This window comes from Podarcis raffonei, chromosome 4 (assembly GCF_027172205.1).
Source record: "Podarcis raffonei isolate rPodRaf1 chromosome 4, rPodRaf1.pri, whole genome shotgun sequence".
NCBI lineage: Eukaryota > Metazoa > Chordata > Lepidosauria > Squamata > Lacertidae > Podarcis > Podarcis raffonei.
Genome location: NC_070605.1, coordinates 97,871,344 through 97,890,053, shown reverse-complemented (window position 1 = coordinate 97,890,053; position 18,710 = coordinate 97,871,344). Strand labels below are relative to the sequence as shown.

The window sequence follows — 18,710 nt, the reverse complement described above, 5'->3', positions numbered from 1 at the left end:
ATCAGAATCTGTCCAGGTAAACATGTACAAAAACAGGTGCCAAAATGTGTTTCTGATTCAATACATAAAGTTGCTGGTTTTTTAAACGTTAACGCTTTTAATTAAAGGTATATCTTTCTTCACCTACCATGGAATGGGTCTTTAGTCAAACCTTAAAATGTATCCTGCATTACCACTTAAACCTTCACTACGTCTGCCTCCCACACCTTCAGGTTCCTTTTAAAAGCTTGTTTAGACTCTGGCGTAGTGTTTTCTTGGCCTAATTTCTGTAGGCCTTCAAACCTAGTCTTTATTACTCCGCAGACGTTTCTCTTACTGCTGAAAGAAGAGATTGCTCAAAGAAATATTTCAAAAATATTTTTGATGTAGATACAAGCTAGCCTTTACACACTGCACCACACTTCAAGTTCATAACAGCATAACAGCAATGCAGTAGGTCTTCTTGGCAAAATGTGCTAATGCTGAAGAATATGGAAGCGACGCCATTATGAAGAATGGGGCTAATGCAATTTTATACTTAAAAAACACCCAAACCAGTATACCTGAAGGAGCCTCTCCATCCCCATCGTTCTGCCTGGACACTGAGGTCCAGCGCTGAGGGCCTTCTGGTGGTTCCCTCACTGCGAGAAACCAAGTTACAGGGAACCAGGCAGAGGGCCTTCTCGGTAGGGGCACCTGCCCTGTGGAACGCCCTCCCACCAGATGTCAAAGAGAAGAACAACTACCGGACTTTTAGAAGACATCTGAAGGCAGCCCTGCTTAGGGAAGCTTTTAATGTTTGACAATTATATTTTAATATTTTGTTGGAAGCCGCCCAGAGTGGCAGGGTACAATATTATTATTATTATTATTATTATTATTATTATTATTATTATTATTTTATTTTTATTATTTATTATTATTATTATTATTATTTTATTTTCCCTCTAGAGCATTACAGCCAGTTTGCCATGTAGCAATGGATGGGGGGGACTGCCATTTGTGGGACTAGTATAAAGACCACTGGATTAAGTTGATCAGTTCTTTTGATTCTGACTTATAGCAGAAAGTTTTATAGCTCTTCTTAGACGTGAGTGGTTTTTGGCACATGCAAGGTGACTTTTCCCTTATAACACCACCACCCTCAAAATCATCTGAAAAGTCATCCTTTAGGTGTGAGAGGTGGCTGCTATGGAAGGAAGTGCGTGTGCCTCTCTAGACCCTGGCCCTGATCAGTAACTGATCTCTTTTGTACCATCGGCTAGGAAAATGTAGCTGTTGTTCAGGCAAGATGGCAGCAACCACCCACACCTTACTTGCCCCATGTCTTTCTGGTAGCAGTGGAGTCCAGGCAATAATTATTTTCTTCTTTACACTAAAAACCATTTATTCCATTTAACTATTTTGTACAAACATTTGGCTTTGTTTATTATTGAGGAAATACAAACAGCGTAATTCCTAAAAGTAAATGCTGTAGAACAGTTAGACCGGGGGGGGGGGGACCAATTTTGAGCCATAATCAATATACAGTATACTCCTCCTATAATACTTCAGCTTCCTGAGCTTTACTAATACCTTAAAACAGGTTTATGCACATTTTTTAACACCCTATAAACGTCAAATTTAGGTCTTCAAAAGTGCAACAAATAAGCTTTTGAAAAACTCATTACTAGTAATTTTTACACACAAAAATATTTTCTAAAGTGATTTAATAAGCATTTTCTATATACAATTCAACTATGTAGGCTGTATTGCTCTGTCTTCACATGTCGTACCTTACATCCTATTGTATGTAACCTTAACCTGCGACTCCATAGGATAAATAGCTGAGTATAACATGGCCCAGGTATCGTTAGTAACTCCAAGAGTCTGTAAGAAAAGCGACCTTCCACCCTTTACAAACTGTACTTCAGTCTTGTAGTTCCTAAAGTTAGTTTAAATACTGACATTTATCAGAGTAAAGTCTGAGCTACAGCATCTGAATATCAGTTCACTATTTTCAGTTTCTACATACATTTAGGTAGACCCCGTCTCAAGAGAGGGAAAGAAAACTAAAAAGTTTTTTTATGGACAAGTGTGTCAGAACACCCTCAGTCTCCCCTTTTAAATGTTCATTTTAGAAACCAACATTAAGTCGTACGTAAGTTTTCTACAACACATTACAAACTACAAATTAGCTTATGTTATTAAGCTGCAACATGGTATGCTCAAAATGTAAGGTGCCTTCGTCAGAGACTACCAGGTGGGCATCATGTCTGGAAACCAAACTCTACCAAGATGTTTTGACACTTCCCAATGAATCTGCTCCAAGCTATACTTCTGGTCAGGAATCAAGACTTCCTCCATTATAGACAACTGAGACAGGCGGCCACCACACATCTTAACAAACTCCACAAAGGCACTGCAGGAGACTTCGCACTCCCCAAGGCCAATCGCTGAGAGATTCTTACAGCGCTCTGCAATGCAAATCAACTCTTCATCCAGTGGCCGTAATCCATTGGCACACACCACCAGTTCTACCAAGCGAGGGCACGTCATCCCAACCCGGCCAAGCACTTCTTTGCTTACTGATCTCCCAAAATAAAGGTGAGTGACTGGTATTTCGTATCGGAAGAATAGATCAAACTCTTCTTCGTATAAGAAAAAATACATGACTAAGTTCACTTTGGGAGAATGTTTGATGAAAGCATCCCAACTGCTCTTCTCAATTGTGTGGAAGTGCGTCTGTCCAGGGTTTTCACTGACTACATCAATGCGCAAGTGTTCTAATCTGACGTGTTTTTCAGAGGACAAAGCAAGGAGGAGCTCATCGCTTAGCAGGTGGTAGTTCAATGCCAGCTCACGTAATCCATGACACTGATCAGCCACACAGAGGATACCTTGAGAAGAAAAGAAAATGTTAGAGTGTGAATTCACTTCCAAAATGTCTCATCATCATCATCATTAGTAGCAGTAGTAGTAGTATACCGCCCTTTATCCGAAGATCACAGGGCTGCTCGCAACATTCATACCATGACTCAGCGTGACATGCAAATACAGATTTTTGAAACAGCTGCAATTGATTGGGACAACTGACTCCTAACACACAGTGGTCAAGTCTATACATGCATGTCAGTTTATTAAGCTGAATTATACATAAGCCAACTGTCCCCATCCCTCTGGTACAATCCAACACTGCCAGGGCAATTAACCAGCATCTATTATGTCACACCGGGACGTGGGTGGCGCTGTGGGTTAAACCACAGAGCCTAGGACCTGCCGATCGAAAGGTCGGCGGTTCGAATCCCCGCGGCGGGGTGAGCTCCCATCGTTTCGGTCCCAGCTCCTGCCTACCTAGCAGTTCGAAAGCACCATTAAGTGCAAGTAGATAAATAGGGACTGCTTTATAGCGGGAAGGTAAACGGCGTTTCCATGTGCTGCGCTGGTGCTGGTTCGCCAGATGCAGCTTAGTCACGCTGGCCACGTGACCCAGAAGTGTCTTCGGACAGCGCCGGCTCCCGGCCTCTTGAGCGAGATGAGCGCACAACCCTAGAGTCGGTCACGACTGGCCCTGATGGGCAGGGGTACCTTTACCTTTATTATGTCACACCACCCTATCCTTACGTGCTTCTCAGAGGACCACAATTCAGAACTTCCTGAACTAATCATAGTCTCCCAATACACCCAAGTGAGAAACTATGGAAAACACAATCAGAATAAACTGGGATCATAAATCACATTTTGAAATTGCTGTAATATCCTAGTTTGTTCAGTCCCTGCAAACCGTAGTTTGACACTTAGAATATACTAGGAATCTATTATTAACCCAGAAACTGTTGAACAGCAGTGCACTGAAAATGAAAGAGGAATAGAGTAGTGTGAGCATACAGGCACAAGGCTCATTCGTATCTAGCCTTAGAGATGCATGTCTGAATTGAAGCAACACTTAAGCCAGAATGGTCATTTTACTTCTTCAACAGGACAGCAGTATTTCCATTGGTTACATAAGCTTCTGCTGCAAACCAATGAACACCAAAACAGTTTAAGATTCAAAATACAAACAAGTATTTCCATAGATTATACTATATGTAGTCAAACAATTATATGATATAACTGAATGTACTAAGAAAAAAATATGTGCTAATAATTCTGACATAGACTGGACAGTAAAAAACTAATTTAAGATAATCACACTTAGATATTCTAAGAGTAAGCTCACCTGCTGGAGAAACATGAGGACAACTGCTCATCTTCAACAGTTTCAGAGTATCACTGTTGTTAGCTACTAGGACCTTAAGAGATGGATCATCTACTGGTGTATCATCTATCTTAAGTGAAGAAAGTGATTTGGAGTTTACAAACACCACAGTCAGTGCAGAAATAAAGTGTGACTGTAGAAAGGAGAAAAAAAATAGAGAAATCAAAAAGGAAACTTTATACCCACAACAGAAAATGTATTTCACCCACAAAGAGAATCTGGACAATGACTCAAAATGTTGAGCAACCAACCTATTTTTCAGCTGCTCCTAAAACAGCACATAGAGATAGGCTAACTGAGTTTATGAATATTTATCACAAGTTCAGTTTGCCACTCATCTGGAACAAGCTAAGATTGCCTCCAAAAAGGCACATTTTAACAATAAGCGTAGCTTGTGGCTTGGAAGAAAGCCAAGACTGGATGTCCCAGATTTACACTGAGCTGCCTTTCTTTCGCCTACTGCAAATAATAGACAGGCTTTACCTCAGTAAGTACAGAGTTCTGCCAAAAATTTAACGCATCCAATTCCACTTGTGCCAGCAAACTCCAATCAGTGCAGTTGGGGAAATAGCCAAATTAGCATCTGATGGCCCTGCTGAATGGCAGAGGAACTGGACTGAGCAGAGGTGTCTCTCAGCCCTGTGGGTCAGTTGGCCCAGGTGGTCTCCATTTGCCTCCCCTTCAACCCATGGAGTGGTAAGCAAAATCTGGGGTGCCAGGTAGCGGTTTTCATTGTGTGAGATCTACTTCTCTGTCTGGGTTTACCCTCTCCAAAGACTCGAAATGGTTATCTTCTGCTCACTGGGAACCCTGGTTCCTTCATCAGCCTCTCTAAAAGACAGCTTCCCAGATCTGTTCACCATGGCCAGCAGATTCTTGCCTCACTCTTGCTCCTTCCAGGAGTTCACCTCCTTCTTCCCCTTTTGCTGGGATGGACCTCCAGCCAGAAGCTTTCCTCTCCCCTCAGCCCACCTTCCTCCAGGAGGATTTGAGGCCTTGTCAAGCAGCAGTGCCTGCAGCAATGGTTTCAGGTGTTTCCTACCTAACTGTTAGATGGAGAGGGGAAGCTGCAGGACTTTCCTGCCTGAAAATGCCATTCCCTGCCAGCACCTTCTCAAGTTCCTACTGATGAGTCCAAGTCCTGTCAACTGGGGCCCTGGCTCTCTTAAGCAGGAAACACAGGGTGCGGCAAGGTCGTTCCTGGCAGCCTTTAACACAGAACAAAGATTGCAATGCTCACTTTCATCATTGCTGCAACAACCAACACAGTGACAGAAACAGGGTGTGGGCTGATGGAGCACACTGCATGGTTTGAAAAGGTCTGAAATAGGATCATCACAAAGGCAAAAAGCTTTTCACAGCACACACAAGCAACTACAAATTCATAATTTGTTGATCGAACAGCTTCCCTTCTAACAACATAGTTTTCAGTAGGATCAATACCTTTGGCAAATCCATGAAGCTTGGTCGAGCAGTGGAAATTAGTCCTAGTGTTTTTAAAGAACAGTTCACAAGCTGTGATAAGATATCACAAGCTGCTTCAGCCGATTCCTTGCTGCTGTCCACCTTAAAAAGGAAACAAACACACAATGGATGCAAATACCACTCCAAACACTGAAAAACTCTCTAAGCTGCTTTATTTAAAACCTTCATACTCTAGCTGTTCATGGACTTACACACTTTTGCTATTATTAACTTCGTTGCTGCTACAAAAGATCAGACAAGAAAAGTAACTCCATTTTAGGGCACACATATGTTAAATGTTAGGTAAAGTATTCTAGCTATTAGTTGTCTCTAATAATTATCAGTTATAGATACAAATAGGTGGCGCTGTGGGTTAAACCACAGAGCCTAGGACTTGCCGATCAGAAGGTCGACAGTTTGAATCCCCGCGACGGGGTGAGCTCCCGTTGCTCGGTCCCTGCTCCTGCCCACCTAGCAGTTCGAAAGCACGTCAAAGTGCAAGTAGATAAATAGGTACCGCTCCGGCGGGAAGGTAAACGGCGTTTCCGTGTGCTGTTCTGGTTCGCCAGAAGCAGCTTAGCCATGCTGGCCACATAACCCAGATGCTGTACGCCGGCTCCCTCGGCCAATAAAGCGAGATGAGCACCGCAACCCTAGAGTCGGTCACGACTGGACCTAATGGTCAGGGGTCCCTTTACCTTTATAGATACAAATAGTTACTAATTATTAATTAGCTGTCATTCTTAAGAAGGTACAAATGAGACATGCAAGAAGAATGCTCATGTTCTACATTTCCAACTCAATCGTTCTCTGCAAGAAGGGCACTCCACCCCAAACACCTGTCTTCCATTTTTCTTTTCAAACTGTTTCCAATAAAACATTACATCATATTGAATAGTGACCATGTTCACTCCTCGTTGGCATTCTATTTCTGTGGGGGAGCAATAACTTCCCCTTAGGTTTTTAAAAATACTTCTACAAACATTAAGAGTTCTCCCAAACATGCTGGTATTTCCTTCTTGGTTTCTCAGTGTCTGTTTTTGCTACAATCCCGGCAGCACTTGCTACTTGAAGTTTTCTGTTGGGAGGAATAAACTGCAACCAGCCAACAAAAAACAACAGTTCTTCTAGATAATCCATCATGGATTCATCCATTTATGACATACCATATTTTTTGCTCTATAAGACTCACTTTTTCCCTTCTAAAAAGTAAGGGGATATGTGTGTGCGTCTTATGGTGCGAATGCAGGCTGCGCAGCTATCCTAGAAGCTGGAACAGCAAGAGGGATTGCTGCTTTTGCTGCACAGCGATCCCTCTTGCTGTTCTGGCTTTTGAGATTCAGAATATTTTTTTTCTTGTTTTCCTCCTCCAAAAACTAGGTGCGTCTTATAGAGCGAAAAATACGGTAATCTTTATTCACAGCGCCTAAGAACTACACCGGAGACTTGCTGAGATGAATACTTTCAGGAATAATTATTATTTTACATGTTTGGCATTTTGCAGAGGAGGGAAATATATATGGAGGTACCATGAAACTAACACTGTGTGAACCATCACAGTAGTATGGTTCATATGTAGCAACAAACCATAGTTTGGCATTAGGCTCACGCATTGCAATTTCTTCTCTCTTTCCTCTCATTGTGCAATCCAAATGGCAAGATAGACTTGTGCTTGCTGTCCAAGTCAAAATGGCAAAAATGGTTTGATCAGTGTTTGTTTTTATGGCTTGGAGGGCAAACTGAAATCTTCTTAATTTGCCAGTGTTAAGTGTAATGATAAACTATGTTAGCCAGGATATTTCTAAGTGCAGGGAAAACGGAATGTGCAAACCCATGGCTCACTCATGCAATGCCAAACCATGGTTTCAAGGTAAGCGTAGAATCATTTCCCATCTGCCGAGCTGTTCTTTCAACCTACTCATTATCAGTTGATCGTTTGCAGTCATGCTCAGGCATGCTTCGCAGCACTATGATTAAGATTGTAAACCTCTTGAATTATTCTTAGTTGAGAAATCATCTAGCTTCAAACAGGTGGGCTAATCATAGAATCATAGAGTTGGAAGAGACCACAAGGGCCATCGAGTCCAACCCCCTGCCAAGCAGGAAACACCATCAGAGCACTCCTGACATATGGTTGTCAAGCCTCTGCTTAAAGACCTCCAAAGAAGGAGACTCCACCACACTCCTTGGCAGCAAATTCCACTGTCAAACAGCTCTTACTGTCAGGAAGTTCTTCCTAATGTTTAGGTGGAATCTTCTTTCTTGTAGTTTGGATCCATTGCTCCGTGTCCGCTTCTCTGGAGCAGCAGAAAACAACCTTTCTCCCTCCTCTATGTGACATCCTTTTATATATTTGAACATGGCTATCATATCACCCCTTAACCTCCTCTTCTCCAGGCTAAACATGCCCAGCTCCCTTAGCCGTTCCTCATAAGGCATCGTTTCCAAGCCTTTTACCATTTTGGTTGCCCTCCTCTGGACACGTTCCAGTTTGTCAGTGTCCTCCTTGAACTGTGGTGCCCAGAACTGGACACAGTACTCCAGGTGAGGTCTGACCAGAGCAGAATACAGTTAAACATTTAACATTTTTCACAGCAACAAAATGCCAACAGGTAATTTTATCATAATTTGTTTAACTATAAAATTACAAATGAAAGCTTTGGTTCATCATGAATAGCCACCTTAAAACTTTTTTCATTCCTCCTTACCGTATTGTACTCAAACCAAAGTAGCTTCCAAAAATAAGTGTGCCCTTAATTCATAGACAAAACTACTGCTTTAGTTGATTAATCTGTTAATTAAAATGGTTAATTTGCTGCCTAATTATAACACATTTCTCCTAGAACTTATGAGAAATTTCCCTCGAAATGTGAGTGGCTACCTTAAGTTGAACAGAGAAACAAAAACACTAAAAAAACAAGTCTGAATATGCTTTGTAATGCAGTTTTCTTAACATCATTACAAGCAGTCAATAAACTTTTATCTGTTTTACAGAATATGAATTTTGTGTTACTGAAATACTGTTCAACAAAACATTCAACCTTTAGTGTGACATGAACAACCAGGATTGGGTTTTTTTGTGAGCCTCAGATTCACATGCTCCTCCTCTCCTCTCCACCCATGTAGTTGGGAGAAGTTCAGAAGCTTTTGCTTAATTGCAGTTTGTTGTGCTGTTGAACTGACAAAAAGGTCTACTAAGTTAGTTCTTGGTATGAGCTTTCGTGTGCATGCACACTTCTTCAGATACACTGAAACAGAAGTTGCCAGATCCTTCTATATACCGTATTTTTCGCTCGATAACACGCACCTGACCATAACACGCACATAGTTTTTAGAGGAGGAAAACAAGAAAAAAAAATTCTGAATGAAACAGTGGATGTATCATTTTTGTGCTTCATGCTGCGGCCACAGACATGTGATTTGACGGTGAGTTTGGGGTAGCCCAATGCAAAGATCCTGAGGATCCATGTGGATCCATGCTTTGTAACCATGTTTTTGCACCATTGCAGCCCTGTTTTTGCATCAGATCATTGCTATGTGATCTGATGGTGAATTTGGGGTGACCCAATGCAAAGATCCTGAGGATCCATGTGGATCCGTGCTTTGTAACCATGTTTTTGCACCATTGCAGCCCTGTTTTTGCATCAGATCATTGCTATGTGATCTGATGGTGAATTTGGGGTGACTCAATGCAAAGATCCTGAGGATCCATGTGGATCCGTGATTGGAACCACGTTTTAAGTAGGGAGGGAAGGAAAAACATAGAAAGGATAAGGAGCGCCGAAAGGGGTGTGCAGAGAGGCAGCTGGCTAAGAATGCAGGAGAGGGGTTTTACCGGAGGGAGGAAAGGAAGGCAAAAGTACCCCCCCCCACAAGCCAGCCAGCTCTCTCTCTCTCCCCCCCCCCCAACCTGCATGTTGCCTGCGAGTCCCAGACGCACGGAGAGGAATTAGAAGGCAGGGCGCTCTGCTTTCCACTCTGGAGGGGAGGGGTTTTCTCTGCTCTTTGTTCCGTTTGAGCAAACACAGTAAGGAAACAGAAGCGGGTGGGCAGTAAGACCCTGAGGCAGAGCTTCCTCCTTTCAAGGCTTCCCTTCTCCGGACGATTTGATATTTGCCTGATTTTTGCCTTCACTCGCGCTTGTCAGCTCCAGGGACCACACATTCGCTCAATAACACGCACAGACATTTCCCCTTACTTTTTAGGAGAAAAAATCTGCGTGTAATAGAGGGAAAAATACGGTAGTGAGAAAGTGGGGAGGGGTATTACTCAGAAGGGTGGTGGGAATGGGTGATTGGCAGATAGCTGTGATGAGCCTGTTGACGACTCTTAACGACTGCAATAGGTCTTACAGGAAAAAGCAAGGGGTGAGAAGGTGAAAAATGGCTTTGTCATGTATAATGAGATAAGAATCCAATGTATTTGTTCAGACCAGGTCTCTCCATAGAAGGACCTGGCAACTTCTGTTTCAGTGTATCTGAAGAAGTGTGCATGCACACGAAAGCTCATACCAAGAACTAACTTAGTTGTTCTTTAAGGTGCTATTGGAAGGAAAAAAATTTTTTGTTTTGACTATGGCAGACCAACACGGCTACCTATCTGTGACAAAAAGGTGGTTAACATTAAATGCAGCTACAGTTACTGAAGCTGGCTTGATTAAACCACCCATTGAAAAGAATGTCACACTGATGCACAACCATCTCAATCCCATCCTTATTCAAATACCCTGATGAAGAATACTAAACACATGGGCTCATATAACCCCATCTCACATACAAGTGCATCTTTCTGAATCTGACTAGATCTCTTTTAAAAAACTCTCAGGATACCATATCATTCTGAAGGAAAGCAAAACAAGGAAGACAAACATTATCATAACAGGATGCATTTCCAATAATGAACACAGCGATATTTTTTTTTGGGGGGGGAAATCTCCTGTCAGTTTAACTTAAATATAAGAAGATGTTATAAATAGTGAGAGAATTAGCAGACTGCAGTCATTTTCAAAGCAAACTTGTAATACGAGTCTAGCAACATGGACAGCATGAAGGGAAGTTAGTCATTGACAAATTATTCTCAAAAGATTTTAGTTGTGACCTGTGAGTATGCCCTGGGCTCACTCAGGAGGAAGCGCAGGATATAAATGGAATAAACAAACAAACAAACAAACAAACAAACATCAATTCACACACACAAAAGCTCGTAATTATCTCTTACAGTTTCCTGACATTCATGGGTTTTTCAGTCTCATTTGCATGAATTAAAAGGAGTGTCTCGCATTTCTAATCCTTAACTTGGAACCTACCCTTCATTCTTTGACCACAATGGGGCTGTCTCGTTTTAGCTTCTCCTTTGCAGATCCCTAAAAATCTGCCACTAAGAACTAAGAAACATCTTCAGAACAGAGCAGCACAGAAGGAAGTAAAAATTGCAGCCCTCGTGGAACTGTACCTTTTAAACCAAACCCATGTTCCTCATTTTACAATGGCAACTGCATTAGTGCTTTTCCTCAGTAGAACTGCCCTCTTTCCCCACTAAGGGAGCTGGAGTAAAGCAAGCTGGGGGTCAAGACAATGCCAGATGAACCAGAACCATCTACAATCTATTGTTTGAAGGGAGACTGTAGGACATTTCTGTTGTGATGAGCAGCAGTGCACTGGGACTAGCGCCAGAAAGATAGAAGGAACAACTATCTCTGTGCTGAAACAGCAACATTAATTTAAAGTCCCTGCAACATGAACTCTCTCTTTGGAGACTCTCTGAAGCAGGTGTTGAGGGAAGTTGAATAGAGAAAATTTAAGTCCTACTGCGCCAGTGGAACCCTGCTGGTGCAGTATCAGTTATAACATGAAGTTTTTCTTGTTAAATGTTGGCACAGCATACATCAGGATTAGTTTTCACCATGCTTGAAATTAGCATTTTCAGGTAGACACTTCATAACTCACTGTAGAGATATATACCATGTTAACTGGATACTGTTAGCTTATTTGATTCAAACAATAACATAAATGCAGATGTAAAGCTAGAAATCCCCCTTCTGTGTTCTCTTAGTTTGCCTTGCTCGCTACAAAGATAAGCTCTAAAATTCATTCTGAGTTTCTATTTTAGGTACCAAAAAACCAACATGCAGGTTCGGAATGAGGTTCATTTTAGACCCTATCACTGCAGGAAATATTGCTACTTACAAAACATGCTTCAAAGATTTTCATTGTTATAGCAATGATTTGTTTTCTCCTATTTTCCTAATGCCAATTAACTGGCCAGACAGGGAGCAGGCCGGAAATGTAGCAAATATGTGCAGTTGCGGGAAAACCAGCAATTTATGAAGTATTCAACTGTCTTTTTAAAAAAGTTATAAAGCTGTTACCTTGAAGCTGACATATTGTAGATGATTGGAATGTCTTTTAATAATTTGCTTGATGAGTTCTGGATGGGTAGCCTTTAAGTAAGATGTGGCTGGCTGATTCAGTTCAAATTCAAAGCACCTCCATAATTCAGGCATGTGGAACACTTTGTTCCACACACGGCAGACTTGGGATGCATGAGCACGATCAAGAAGAGGCAGATACTGGAACACCTGCAGCAGAATATCTGGAATGAGGCTCCCCCAGTCAGGGCCCTGAAATACTCCAGCAGATTCTTCATCTGTAATTTTCACTTTTTTGCCATCTGCTGTATTCTCATCTGATAAATGATTGCTGGTCTTGCTGTTTTTTCTGCCTCGTTTCATTCTATCAAGAGAAACACATTTCAGAATATATTAGCTCTACAAGTTAAAAGAGCATTTCCAAAAGATAACAAGTTCTCTCTTAATATAAAGCCTCCAAAATCAAGTAAGATCTGAAAGCAAAACATCCAGAGGTGTGGACTAATTTCTTTTTCTCCATGTTAGGAACATTGATCTGGAATAGATTTTTATAATGCCATCTTCTCAAATGAGACTCTCACAATGACACTACAGCTTTTGAAAGGTACCATGACAGACATTATATACACAGTACTGGTCTTTTTGCATATCACTTTAAATCATACTTAAAATAAAACGCTTAAATGTGAACGTGCAGTATGTTAGTGCACGCTGCTGAAATAATGGGAGCTTCTGCTGCACTGCTGGAAAACAAGTCATGGTCTGGCTGAGTATTACGTCTGAATCTGAGCATGTGGATTGTTTTCCAAAAACAAACCATGAGTGGTACCCAAGAAATTTTTGTTTTTTCTCCTGCTTTATTGTTCATCATCACATCTGTACAACGTAAACATTCATTCATTATTATCCATAAATCAAAATTGTCAAACACCATCAACTTGTGACTTCCCGTCCTTTCCATATTTCTTCCATTTTAATAAACTTGTTGCATAAACTTAACTACTTAATTACTGAAAAAGTATTAAAGCTTGTGTACATTTTCCTTTAACATAATTATTTACAGAGGCTACTCAAAGGCTACAGCTGTGTTCAGCTCATGGCAACTGTTTTTAAAATATTTCTTAAAAGGTTCCCAGCTTGAAATAAACTCTTGTTTAGACTTATATTTGATCTTTTCAGAAAGATTACCTAGCTCAGCATATTCTACTAACTTCAATATCCATTTGGTTCTAGTAGGAATTATGTCACTCTTCCAATGTTTTGCTGTAAGTATTCTCGCCGCGACAGTAGTGTATAATTTTTCCCCATGCATTTTTGGGGCTATCTAAGCCTGTTATACCGAGTAGTAATGACACTGGGTTTTTAAAAAAGGTTTATATTTAGCATTTTTTAAAGTTCAAAGTAAATGTCATTCCAATAGGGTTTTATCTTTTTATATACCCACCACATATGGAACATAGTGGCACCCTGTTCTCCACATCTCCAACATGCATTTGGGACATTTTTATACATTTTAGCAAGTCTGCAAGGAGTCAAGATACCAGCAATATAACATATTTTGGAAATTCTCCTTTAAAGTGTAGCATGCTGTGAATCTCCAGTTGACTTTCCAAAGGTTTTCCCATTGAGACATCTCTATATTGTGACCAAAGTCTTGGGCCCATTTGATCATGGCTGATTTAACCTCCTCCTCCTTGTCTTGGTTACTGTTCAAGAATCATTTTGGGTGAAAGAAATCATAAGCCTGGGTTCAGATGTAATGCTAAGCCAGCAATGGCTCGATTCCCAGAAGGAGTCGGAGAAGAGTGAAGCATCTGCAATTTCGGCAGTGTGCAGTGTCACAGTATGTTCACATGTTTATCTTAACTATAGCTTAAAGTGATGTGTGAATCATATCATTTACTCTTACTTTATGTTGCTCTTGAAGCTTCTATAAAATCAGTAAAAGGCAGAGGATCAGCTACAAAGGCACATTTTTGTTGCAGGCTTCAGATATCGGATTTCAGAACAAATACAGGACTGACTATCCAGGTTACATATCAAACAGTGGAAGGTGAGGTGAAATGAACAGAATATTTTCATACTCAGGCCATTACACCATTGTTGAAGCTACCTGACGTAGCAGGAAGAGGTTTTACTATTCTTAGCATAGCAATAGAACATTTTTCAGTTTACCATTATTGTGCTATTTATTGTGCTATTTCGAAAAATCATTGTCTAATTAAGCTGGCAGAACTATGTGTAAAGCAGTAATTCATACAATATCTGTTTATGGCAGTACCAGTATATGCCCTCACCCTAAGCAGTTATTTGATGGCACCAAAAGTCTTAAGATCAGACTATAAGAATATAAAATGAAAATTAATTTGGGTGCAGTCTAAATAACTAGTTACAATACAATTGTACTGACAATGACACTATTCAATCAACACTTTTAAAAGGGGTGGAGTGAGGACTAGCCTTTAGTGTGCTTTGAATACACCTATCTCAGTTCTGCCAACATGCTGTTTACAGTGTGCAGACTGGTTACACAGAAAGGAGCCAATCCATTGCTGTTTAGATCCTTTTCATTACCTCTAGGTGTACTGTTTGCAAACAGAGGAAGGAAAACATCACTAGAATTTTGAGGTTGTTATCACCTTTGACACTAACAACCTTTAAGAACTAGACGACTTTTATTGAGATTGTTGCATTGTACTTATTATTCTACCCAACAAACTGTCTTGGGCAGCTACAAATAAATAATTCAAGGCAGTGCAAAGAACTACAGTGGTACTTCGGGTTAAGAACTTAACTCGTTCTGGAGGACCATTCTTAACCTAAAACTGTTCTTAACCTGAGGTACTACTTTAGCTAATGGGGCCTCCCGCTGCCACCGTGCGATTTCTGTTCTCATCCTGAAGCAAAGTTCTTAACCCGAGGTACTATTTCTGGGTTAGCGGAGTCTGTAACCTGAAGCATCTGTAACCCGAGGTACCACTGTACTGTCAAGAAAAAGGAAGGGAAACTCCACAGGGTGCAGACACCTAAAGAGATCCCAAGGATTACTACCTGTATACAAATATTTCTAAAACTACAGCAGTCACCACACTGAGACTTCGACGTGTTTTTTTATATATATCGTAACTTTACTGACAATGTGCAATGGCATTTGGGAGCTTCAACTTTCTTCGGGTCACTCTTCATTTCCTTTAAAAAGTTTGTAATGGATAATTTGCACCATTCAGGACATTTACAAATATGACACTGCGTCTTAGCTGTGCAGCTGGCAGAGTAGGTATGTATGATAGGTATAGCAAAGTATGTGTTGTGCTGGTGGGGGGGAGAAGGGTTTGGCAGAAGTGACTCTACGGCCTTACAATACGCTTCAATGAGGCACAGCATATTAGTCTGGCAATGTGGGCAGCAAAGTGCAGTAAAACACATCTCTGCGCAGAGCTGTTTAAAGGTTTGTTTTTTTAAAAAAGAATACAGTGGTACCTTGGGTTACGAACTTAATTCGTTCCAGAGGTCCGTTCTTAACACGAAACTGTTCTTAACCTGAGACGCGCTTTCACTAATGGGGCTTCCTGCCGCTGCGCAATTTCCGTTCCCATCCTGGGGCAAAGTTCTTAACCCGAGGTACTACTTCTGGGTTAGCGGAGTTTGTAACCCAACGTGTTTGTAACCCAAAGCATCTGTAACCTGAGGTACCACTGTACTTTGTTTACGGAACAGCTTTCCCTCCGAAAACCGGCCTAAATTTTTATGTCACTGCAGGGCAATGTGGCTTTTGTTTGTTTGCTTTTACATCTGGATATATTTAATCCACAACTTACAGGTCTTAGTTGAAAGGGAAGGTGGGGGGGGGGGACAGACAAACAACTGGGATAGCTGAATTGGTAGAGCATGAGATCCTTAATCTCAGGGTTGTGGGTTTGAGCCCCAAATTGGGCAAGAAGATTCCTGCATTGCGGGGCTTTGGGCTAGATTTCCAACTGATTTTATGAATGACAGCAGGAGCTGGAGAGGCGAGCAAACCCCCTTGGGGCGGGAAAAATTGGGTTTGATGCAAATGATTTTTAGACTGGGGGCAGGGTTAAGGTTTTGTTTATTTGCTGATTAGTGGGTCAGAGTATCCCTTTGTTCATTATTTGAGAATTGTTAAGGCTGCTTGCTACTATTGATACTCCCCTCCCCCCCTCCACAAATGATATGTTGTAGTTAATATTAATGTATTATATGATTCCCCCCTCCTTTTCCCCAATGATATTATGTATTGCAAAAAAACTCTTTGCTGTAAGTCGCTGGACTAACCTTTGGGTGAAAAGCAACTAGTAAATTGTTTATTTATTATAATAATAATAATAAATATTTTACGGTTTTGTCTTGTGGCTTGTTTGCTGGGGATTTTTTTTTTTAATCAATCGGCGTATAACTCCCTCCCATCCGATGTCACTTTTAGAAGACACCTGAAGGCAGCCCCTGTATAGGGAAACTTTTCAATGTTTCATATTTTCTTATGTTTTTTATTTATGTTGGAAGCTGCCCGGAGTAGCTGGGGCAACCCAGTAAGCTGGGCGGGGTGCAAATAAATTATGATGATGATGATGATCATTATTACTATCATCATTATCCTCATCATCGTCCCCTTAAACGGAATAAATAAATGCAATAAATAACATAAAACCCAGCGCGTGGCGGTCACGCCTGCGTGGAGCTGGAGGGGCGAAGGGGGCGTTTCTCTCCCTTCACCGCAGCGCCACTACCGGGGGCGCCCAGAAACCCCCACCCGGCCCGGCCCGGCCCCCCACCCGGCCCGCCGGGGTCACCTGTCGGAGGCAGCTCCCGTCCTCCGCGTCGCTTATCCGGGGCCTCTCAGTCCTTCCTGCCGCCGCCGCCTCCTCCTCCGCCGCCTCCTCATCAGCGGCCCCGCCAAGAAGCCACCAGGCCCGCTCCGCTCTGGTCGGCAGCTGAGGGACAACAACCAACCGCTGCCCGACCGCCCGCCGCTTGTTTACTTCAAAATGGCGGCGCTCGTCTGACACTGCGACGGGGCTGGCCCTCGACCGCGCATGTGCGGGAGGGGAGGAGTTTGCGCTTGCGGCCCCGCCCTCCTCTCCCGCGCTCTCGCTCTCCCTCAAACGCAGACGGCCGTAGAGGGAGGCTTCCTAGAACGTCCCACCGACGGCGCTTCCTAGACGTTCTCGACGCTGTCACGTCGCCGTCCGTTTCCGAAGCGGGGGTCCCCGGCTGTGGTTGGACTACAACTCCCGTCATCCCTTGTACGACTGGTCCCGCTTGCGTAGGCATGATGGGAGTTGTAGTCCAACCGCAACTGGTTGGAGGAATAGCTGGAGGGAGGGGAAGGGCGAGAGGGAGCGAAAAAGGAGAGAGCGGCTCTATTATCATTATCATTTTCCTTATCATTATCATTACAAAGTAATAATCATGTGAAGGAGAGATGTAGACGTTCGGCTGCCTAACAAAGGAGCCCAACTCATAGCTGTCAACTTACAGATTTGAAAATAAGGGACCAGCAGCCTCGAAAATAAGGGATCAGCAGCCAAATAAGGGATTTTGGCTTAGTTTATGCAGAAATCTGGCACTGATGGATCCATGCTGCTTTTGCTGCGACTGGCTGTGTTTTGCAGGGGGTTGGACTAGATGATCCTAGGGGTCTACAACTCCGACCAAAGAACAGTGGCAGACAAAACTGATGAACGACGTCGAGATGGCAAAGCTTACAGGCAGAATTGGAAACCAGGAAGAGGACCTCTTTAATAAAGAATGGGGAAAGTTTATAATTTAGTTGAAAAGCTATTGTAAAGAGTTACATACATTGGTAGTCAAAACAAAATTTTTTTCCCCTTCCAGTAGCACCTTAAAGACCAACTTTAAAGACCAAATTTTTTCCTTCCAGTAGCACCTTAAAGACCAACTTTAAAGACCAAATTTTTTCCTTCCAGTAGCACCTTAAAGACCAACTTTGGTCTTTAAGGTGCTACTGGAAGGAAAAAAATTTTTTGTTTTGACTATGGCAGACCAACACGGCTACCTTTCTGTATACATTGGTAGGATTGACAGAAAACTTGTAGTAAAAATTTGAACTCTGGATGGACAAATGATTTATAAAAATAGAGTTATGAAAGGGATGCAGAGGGGGAAATCACTACATGAAGATGCTGCACTGGTTGGAGGGGATGCTAAGCAGCACGTCGGGGCTGCCGTCCTCCTGGCACGAGGAGTTCCATCGGCCCTTCCCCGCCCGAGAGAGAGGGGGGAGGGAGAGAGACTCTCACCCACGCTGCCCGTGAGCCCGGTTGCGGGGCCGCTGCGGCCGCTGAAGCGCCGCCCTTCTGCATCCCTTCCCTTCCCATCCCCTCCTCTTCCTCCTCCCTCAGACCACCTCCTCAGCCACCGCTGCCGCCTCCGGCTTCCCCTGGCAGCACAGCGGAAGTCTTGAAAGAGAGGGGCTGCCTGCCCGCCCGCCGCCACCCATCTCCTCACAACGTGCCCCTGAGGGGGAAAAGGGAGAGACGGAGACGCGGCAGCTCGTGCCCGTGTTCTCTCGAGGCGGAGGACCCCGAGCCGCTGCTTCCCTCCCGAGCCGGGCGAGCATGAAACCCGGGAAATTTAAGGGACATCATCAATAAGGGACAGCAGCGGGACACGGTGCTGGGA

The 18,710-nt window shown here is 42.7% G+C and overlaps 1 protein-coding gene across 2 annotated transcripts; it reads right to left on the bottom strand.

Annotated features, from left to right (window-relative positions):
• Positions 1 to 1,898: 1,898 nt before the first annotated feature.
• FBXL3 (F-box and leucine rich repeat protein 3) lies at positions 1,899 to 16,958 on the bottom strand. 2 transcript variants are annotated; one of them, XM_053384630.1, is made up of 5 exons: positions 16,859 to 16,958; positions 12,048 to 12,411; positions 5,660 to 5,782; positions 4,178 to 4,349; positions 1,899 to 2,858 (listed from the first exon to the last, which is right to left on the bottom strand). In XM_053384630.1, the coding sequence occupies exons 2-5, from the start codon at positions 12,408 to 12,410 to the stop codon at positions 2,215 to 2,217; spliced, it is 1,302 nt and encodes a 433-aa protein (XP_053240605.1). In that variant the 5' UTR covers position 12,411; positions 16,859 to 16,958; the 3' UTR covers positions 1,899 to 2,214. The 2 variants fall into 2 exon arrangements, with proteins under 2 accessions (XP_053240605.1, XP_053240606.1); XM_053384631.1 differs by having other exon boundaries at positions 4,178 to 4,286.
• Between the last annotated feature and the right edge of the window lie 1,752 nt (positions 16,959 to 18,710).

Excerpts from the sequence above, each read along its gene's own strand:
- FBXL3 (XM_053384630.1), bottom strand. The coding sequence starts at position 12,410 with ATGAAACGAGGCAGAAAAAACAGCAAGACCAGCAATCATTTATCAGAT. Across the intron at positions 4,350-5,659 it reads GCTTCATGGATTTGCCAAAG|TCACACTTTATTTCTGCACT; the intron begins GTATTGATCCTA and ends TCCTTTCTACAG. Across the intron at positions 2,859-4,177 it reads TCCTCATGTTTCTCCAGCAG|GTATCCTCTGTGTGGCTGAT; the intron begins GTGAGCTTACTC and ends TTTCTTCTCAAG.